General features: G+C 34.4%; 1 protein-coding gene across 1 annotated transcript; it reads left to right on the top strand.

Annotated features, from left to right (window-relative positions):
• The first annotated feature begins 1441 nt into the window (after window positions 1–1441).
• LOC127075261 (probable methyltransferase PMT2) lies at window positions 1442–5233 on the top strand. The gene is made up of 7 exons (XM_051016747.1): window positions 1442–1696; window positions 2301–2952; window positions 3081–3291; window positions 3379–3673; window positions 3835–4206; window positions 4290–4367; window positions 4636–5233. Exons 2-7 carry the CDS (start codon window positions 2308–2310, stop codon window positions 4865–4867), a joined length of 1833 nt encoding a protein of 610 aa, XP_050872704.1. The 5' UTR covers window positions 1442–1696; window positions 2301–2307; the 3' UTR covers window positions 4868–5233.
• The last annotated feature ends 2854 nt before the right edge of the window (window positions 5234–8087 follow it).

Below are 8087 nucleotides of genomic sequence, written 5' to 3'. Positions count from 1 at the left end.
TGAACACATCAGCAAGTTGAGAAGTTGAAGGAACTGACAACAATTTTATGACACCATGTTGAATCTTTTTGCAGATAACATGTCAGTCAATTTTGATGTGTTTGGTTCATTCATGGAATGAGGGATTGTGTGCAAGGTGGATAGCTTATTTGTTGTCGCAGTATAAAATATAAAGGGAAGTAGGTTTATGTACAAACCAAAATGGTCACATTAGCAAGCTGCTGCCAGGATTCTGAGGTATATTAAGGAGACTCTGAAGTATGAAGTGTTATTTTCTTATGGTGTTAAGTCTGAATCAGAACTGATGTGATATTCAGATTCTGATTGGCGTGGAAACAGAGTTGACAGAAGAAGTACTTCTGGATATTTCTTTAAGCATTTGTGAGGTCTTATCTCTTAGTGCTCCAAGAAGTAACTACTGGTTGCATTGTCGACCTGTGTAGCTAAGTACATTGCAAGTGCTTTATCTGCATGTCAAGCTATTTGGCTTATGAATTTGTTGCAGGATCTGAAGATCAAAGTGAACAAGCATGTGAAGCTGAGGATTGACAACAAATCAACCATAAGTCTTGCCAAAAATCCAGTGATGCATGGAAGAAGCAAGTATATTGACACAACATTTAATTTTCTGAAAAATCAGGTTCATAATGAAGTGTTAAAAGTTGTGCACTGTAGTACTCAGAAGCAACTTGCATATGTGCTGACTAAAGTTGTTAAGACGAAACACTTTATCCATTTGATGGATGAAATTGGTATTTTTGATGTTAGTTAGCTGAATATCAATTAAAAGATGATTTTAGATATAATTCATAGTTCAGATGTGTTAGTGTTCAAAAGCTATAGGTTTCAGAACCTTACTCAGCGTAGCTGAAAAGTTAGTGCCCAAAACGTTAGTGTTAGCTTCCGAATTGTAGTTGTTTTTACGTTTTCAGAAGGTACATTGCTCAACTAGTGTAGATTAGCAGTTTGCATACGTGACATTTTTAATTTTGTATTTATACAAGTTGTGGAACAGAATTGCTCTATATCAATTTTCATTCAAAAATTAATTACATTTTTCTCTCTCTTTCTCTTTTTTTCATCTTTATCTTCATCTTCAATCTTATACACAAACACTTACGATGAGCGAGACATTATTTAAACCTAAATAAATATCTATGTTAGTCTAAACATACTTTAGAGTTTTATAATCCATTATTGTCATTACTAATTCGAGTGATTAGTACAATTGCGATGTTTAAAAAAAAACATATTTTAGGGTAGAGGCTTAGGATACTAAGTCAAAGAATAAAACATACCTAGTTAGTGTCTCTTAATCTTAAATTTAATAATCCTAGAATCTCACTCGAGGAACAACAAACAACGTGGGTACACGATCTACATTTTTGTCCAATCCTAAATTCAATTCATCTACCAATCAGTCATCTAACCAAACCAACACTGTAAAATTGAAAACTAGTAAAACTATAACAACAGTCTCACAGATTTTCCAGCACCGCCACAATCACAATCACAACAACAACATACACATTCATACCTTTTTCTTTATAATAATATCACCACTTTTCCTTTTTCCTTTCCTTTCTTTCTTCTATATAACTCTAGCTAACGCGTTTTATTGCTACTTCTCATCTCACTCTCATTCATACATGAAATTCATCATTCTTTCGTTCCTCACTATATAATAATTATTCAGGTTTTTCTCTTTCTTTCACTATTCCAATCTCAGATCTCTCAATTTTCGATCCATCATCTAAATTTTCTGAATTTGCTTAACTTTATATTTGGGATCAAAGGTTCACTTTTTATGGTTAATTCTTTTGTTTAGCTTTAATGGGCTTTCATTTGTTACTCTGAATTTGATTATTTTTCAAATTCACCTATTGGGCTAGTTCATATCTTTTTGTTTTCTTTAAAATTTGCATTTTTTGTTGTTGGATCAATAAGAGTTTAAGCTTGTTACTGTTATGTAGATCTGAAGTTAGCTTTACACTTTTCTTTTAATAGCATGTATTGTATATATACTAATTAATAATTTGTTTGGTTGCTATAATTGAAAGTGAATGACATTAGTTATGCAAATATGGAAAGTGATCTTGTGATGATCCATAGTTGGATTAGTAGTTACTAGTAAGCTTTATTCATTTTGAAGATTTGAAGAAAGTATGTTTCATTTGACTTGAAATTTTGGTGCTAGATCTTGAGTGGATGTTGTGGATCATAATATTAGAAATCGAATCTTGAATGGATTCGATTTCGTAACTTTCGTGTTTCTAAATAAGGTTTGTTATTTTTTTTAGGTTCTAGATGGCGAAACCAAGTGCTGCTGATAATAGGACTAGAAGCTCTGTGCAGATCTTTATAGTAGTTGGTCTGTGCTGTTTCTTTTATATATTGGGAGCATGGCAGAGAAGTGGTTTTGGAAAAGGAGATAGCATAGCATTAGAGATAACTAAGAATAATGCAGAATGTGACGTAGTTCCGAATTTAAGTTTCGATTCACACCATGCTGGAGAAGTTAGTCAAATCGATGAATCTGATTCGAAGACTAAGGTTTTTAAACCGTGTGCGGCTCGTTATACTGATTACACTCCGTGTCAAGACCAACGGCGTGCTATGACGTTTCCGAGAGAAAACATGAACTATAGAGAGAGACATTGTCCTCCAGAAGAAGAGAAGTTACATTGTATGATCCCAGCGCCAAAAGGGTATGTAACACCTTTTCCATGGCCTAAGAGTAGGGATTATGTTCCTTATGCGAATGCGCCGTACAAGAGTCTCACAGTTGAGAAGGCTATTCAGAATTGGATCCAATACGAGGGAAATGTGTTTAGATTCCCGGGCGGTGGAACACAATTTCCTCAAGGTGCTGATAAATATATTGATCAACTCGCATCTGTTGTACCGATAGATGATGGGACAGTGAGGACGGCACTTGACACCGGTTGTGGGGTATGTTTATTTGACTTTATTTTATCCTGTCATAGAAATAGATTATACATAAGCACTTATATGATAAGTGCTTAATTAAGCTATTTATCTAAACAGGGTTTTAAGCTGTGTATGTATTAATGTGTCAGGTTGCAAGTTGGGGTGCATATCTGTGGAGCAGAAATGTTGTTGCCATGTCGTTTGCACCGAGGGACTCTCACGAAGCACAAGTACAATTTGCTCTTGAAAGAGGTGTACCAGCTGTAATTGGTGTTCTCGGAACTATAAAGTTGCCATATCCATCGCGAGCTTTCGATATGGCTCATTGTTCTCGCTGTTTGATTCCCTGGGGAGCAAATGGTAAGAAAATCACAGTAAAACTAAACACTATCTTCTTATTTACAAACTATGTACTACTTGAGATGATAAATGACGGTTCTTTTGCAGGTGGAATTTATATGATGGAAGTTGATAGAGTTCTAAGACCTGGTGGTTATTGGGTTCTTTCTGGTCCTCCAATCAATTGGAAAGTAAACTACAAACCATGGCAGAGACCAAAGGAGGAGCTTGAGGAAGAACAAAGAATGATTGAAGAGGTTGCTAAGAAACTTTGCTGGGAGAAGAAATCTGAGAAGGCTGAAACTGCCATTTGGCAAAAGATGACAGACTCTGAATCATGCCGTAGCAGACAAGATGATTCCAATGTTGAATTTTGTGAATCCTCTGATCCTAATGATGTCTGGTATGCACCCTCTTCCCTCTTTTATTGCTATATAAATAATATATAATGTTATAGGTTCCTTTTATTTCTCTTTGCTTGGCATAATATGAGCAATGTTTAATGTTTAATTTCATACGAAATGGATGGTACTGACTCGGAATGGCTCTGTTCTGTGGCTATAGGTATAAGAAAATGGAGGCCTGTGTTACTCCGACTCCTAAAGTTTCCGGGGGCGATCTTAAACCATTTCCAGACAGGTTATATGCAATCCCTCCGAGAGTTTCTAGCGGCTCTATTCCCGGAGTTTCTTCCGCGACATACCAGGACGATAACAAAACATGGAAAAAGCATGTCAACGCATACAAGAAAATCAACTCACTGTTGGATTCTGGTAGATATCGCAACATCATGGATATGAATGCTGGTTTGGGTAGTTTTGCTGCAGCTATTCATTCGTCGAAATCATGGGTCATGAATGTGGTGCCAACTATAGCTGAGAAAAGTACTCTCGGTGTGGTATTTGAGCGAGGACTGGTCGGCATCTATCATGATTGGTGCAGTTTTTTTTCTTAGTATTCCATCCTATTTTATTCATGCCAGATCTCGGTCTTTAACTATTTGATCCTTTTCGATCCAGGTGTGAAGCCTTTTCCACGTATCCAAGGACATATGATCTCATTCATGCCAATCGCCTCTTTAGTCTCTACCAGGATAAGTAAGTGTTCCTTTAGTCAAATGACTATTAAACATTTCAAATCATTTATTTTAGTTGTGATCTTTCTTGTGCCTCACGCACTCTCTGTAGCATCGATATCTCTGAAAAAAGATGTGTCAGTGTCGGTTTCCGAAATCGACACTAACACTAGTCATTACGTTTATTTTTTTCATTTTTTAAAATTACTATCGGTGTCGATGTATCAGTGTCGCGTTTCTGGTGTCCGTGATTCATAGCTCACGCATGTGTGTGATGTAACTGAATGCAGATGCAATACAGAAGACATTCTTCTCGAGATGGACAGGATTTTGCGACCAGAAGGGGCTGTCATAATCCGCGACGAAGTCGATGTATTAATCAAGGTAAAGAAATTAATCGGGGGAATGAGATGGAATTTTAAATTGGTTGATCATGAAGATGGTCCTCTTGTTCCTGAGAAAGTACTAATTGCCGTCAAACAGTATTGGGTTACTGATGGAAACTCCACATCAACACAATAATCACTGGAAAAACAATTTGAAACTACAGTCCTACCCTCAAGCTGATACTACCTTTCTATATACAATGGTCACAGAGTTCATATGGTTTGATTCTTCATCACAACTGTGGCAGAGAGAGAGCTTGGTCCAAGTCAATTTTGTTGTTGAATTAATTTACAGTTTAGAATGTTACATTCAAGAATAGAAACCCTCCTCTCTCTGTTCCTTAATAGTTTCTTTGTTTATTTAAATTATTAATTGTTTTGCTTTGTACCAAAAGTAATTATATTTCTGGATTTGAAGTTGTAGCCAGTCCATTTGTCAATTCTATTGGTGATTATTTTGTAAACAATTTAATGAATTATGTGGCAATCGTGCCTCAATCAACTGTTGGTACAACTTTTGTAGACATAATAGGTAAACATGTAGCTCATGTTAAATAGTGTCAGAACCACATACAAGTGATGTGAGTATGGCTGAATTTGCTGGGTCGATTTTGGACCCGAATTGAGTTTCAAAGAGTTTGACAGTTATAACTGTGTCACTTTTGTTATCATGAAAGAATGAAGGAACAAGTTGTCATGAAAGAATGAAGGAACAAGTTGTCATGAAAGAAGGAACAAGTTATCATGAAAGAATGAAGGAACAAGTGAGAAAAAAATTAGAGAGAAAACGATAGATAGAAATTCGTAGGATTCACGTTTGTCCTTGGTATTGATATTCTTTTGAGAATATCTAAGAGGATTGTGATACACCTATATAACACTTTGAATATATATTAAAGAGTCGAAAAGATTGAAAAATACTTGGGGTATAACAATAAAGTTTTTCTTGAAAATTTGGAAAACTATTTTTTTATAACTAATATTGTAATTTCTTATAACAATTTTTAAAAGTATAGTGAATTATAAAGTTGCTATGGTCTTTGAAATAGATCGGTTTGATCGAATTAGGTAACGGATTTTTGTGATCTTGTCTTTCGTTTTATTCTTGCTCGCGTGAGTTTACAAATTTTTATTTCTAGATCATCTACTAAACCAACTAAACCAGAATAATACATGGAAGACAACAACCAGACCAACAATTTCATCAATAAAGAAAATCAAGCCAATAATAATGGAGGTAGCATGCCATGCCACAATAGTCCCAAACGGCTTACTCACATAGTCAAACATCTAAGAAACACTAGGAAAATGGAGATGAAAATTTGATTGCTTAAAATAAGTTACTTTCATACCTACAAATGTTTCTAAAGCAATGTTTAATGAAAAACGGAAGCTAGCCATGGATATCTAGATCGACAAATTGAAGAAGAATATAATTCAAGAGTTAGTGACTTTACCAGAAGGGAAGAGGGCAATTGGATGCAAATGAGTGTACACACTAAAATATAAGGCAAATGGCTCAATCGAAAGATATTAAACTAGGTAGCTTGCCAAAATGTTTACATAAACATATGAAATTGATTATTCAGAAACAGTTACTTAGATTGCGAAGATGAATACATTCATATTAGTTTTATCCCTTGTTGCAAATTATGGTTGGGATTTACAAAAATATGATGTGAAGAATGCCTTCATATATGGGGAATTTGGGGAGGAGATTCATATGCAGGTACCATCGAGATATGATAAAAAGTACTTAACAATACAACTTGCAGGTTGAAAAAGATGTTGGATGACCTAAAACAATCACTCCGAACATGGTTTGGAAGATTCAGTAAGATTATGACATCTTTGGGGTACAAAAAAATAGTGCGTAAACTTGTGAGCAGTCCTCTAGATCCAAGTCTTCAATTGGATAATTCAAAAGAAGATGTTGTAGTAGATAAAAAAATGCATAAATGTCTACTTAGGGGATTAATTTACTTGTCTCACGTTAAACCAAATGTGGCATATGCAAGTACAGTTAGTCAATTCATACATTGTCTAAAAGAGATCCGTTTACACGCAACTCATAGAATTGTGCAATATCTCATAGGAACTCCAAAAAGAGGAATTTTATTCGAAAGAAATGGAAATACAATTCTTGATGCATAAACTGATGTAGACTATTGTCATACCTTAAAATTTTCTCAACAAAGTTTTTTTCATCTACATACAATTCACCTACATCATTGCCTTATGACGATTACATTTGGTCAATTACGTCTCATTAGTATGCATCAGTCAAAGTCAATAGAGAAAAGTCAACAACTTGACATTTTCATCTGGTCATTTGTTTCTTGGATCATGCATTCAAATCCAAGCATTTCATGACCTAATTCATAACTTTATATTTTCACATTGGTTCATTTAGAATTTTAATTTGAAACTATGAGCTTGAGTCCATTACTTTAGTTTCACTCATCCATTAATTCATAGATACACTTGCCATAAGTCATTGATGAGTTTTCTTTTTCAATATATTCATTTATTATGACTTTGTTGTTAAGGAAATGTCATCTTCATTACAAGCTCACATTCAAGTAAATAAACTTCAAAGTTTAGAAAAATTGAATTCAAAGTATATTCTCAATGCTCATTTAAAATATTTTCAAGTTTTATAAGGAATCCACATCTTATATCATATGAAGTACAAATGTTACATTTCATATTACATTTTGTTTTGTACATTTTAAATTATTTTTACATTTTTGAACTAAGCCTAAATTGACCTACAAAGACAAAGCCTATTTCAAAGTTTTCCAACTTGGCACTTAAGCGTGTCAAGCCTCCAAACCATCTCCAAAACTCCATATGATCCATATTTTCTTCATCCCCAAACCAATATCCAGCCAACCATCCTACATTTGGATTCCTTATTTGAAACCACTTCACTCCATTGAGACCTACTACAAAAAAGAGAAAATGCAATCAAAACCAAACCAATGTCATTCAAATGTACATTGCATATGCTGTTGAACTCACACAAGATAATACAAGAAAGTTTATGCAACATGTTAGTTATAACACACAAGGAAATGCAAAAGATATTTATACAACATGTTCATCAAATGGAATACATGGCCAAGTATTCACAATGCAACATTATTTTTAAATCAAACCTAACCAAGGCAATGCAAGAGAGCTCACAATGTTAGCAATACACATGAATTGAAAATATGAGCATAATAGTGCAATAAAAGAAGTCAGCGGGAATAAGGCTTAAGGTTTATTTTTTCATACATTTTTGTTTAAGTCAAAATAATAACAAGTTGTTGCAGTAAAATAAAGAAGGACAATGCAATTGTTTGAAAAAA

The sequence above is a fragment of the Lathyrus oleraceus genome, chromosome 4, assembly GCF_024323335.1.
Source record: "Lathyrus oleraceus cultivar Zhongwan6 chromosome 4, CAAS_Psat_ZW6_1.0, whole genome shotgun sequence".
In the NCBI taxonomy this organism is placed as follows: domain Eukaryota; kingdom Viridiplantae; phylum Streptophyta; class Magnoliopsida; order Fabales; family Fabaceae; genus Lathyrus; species Lathyrus oleraceus.
Note: the sequence above shows the minus strand (reverse complement) of the source record. Positions and strands in the feature narration are given on the sequence as shown.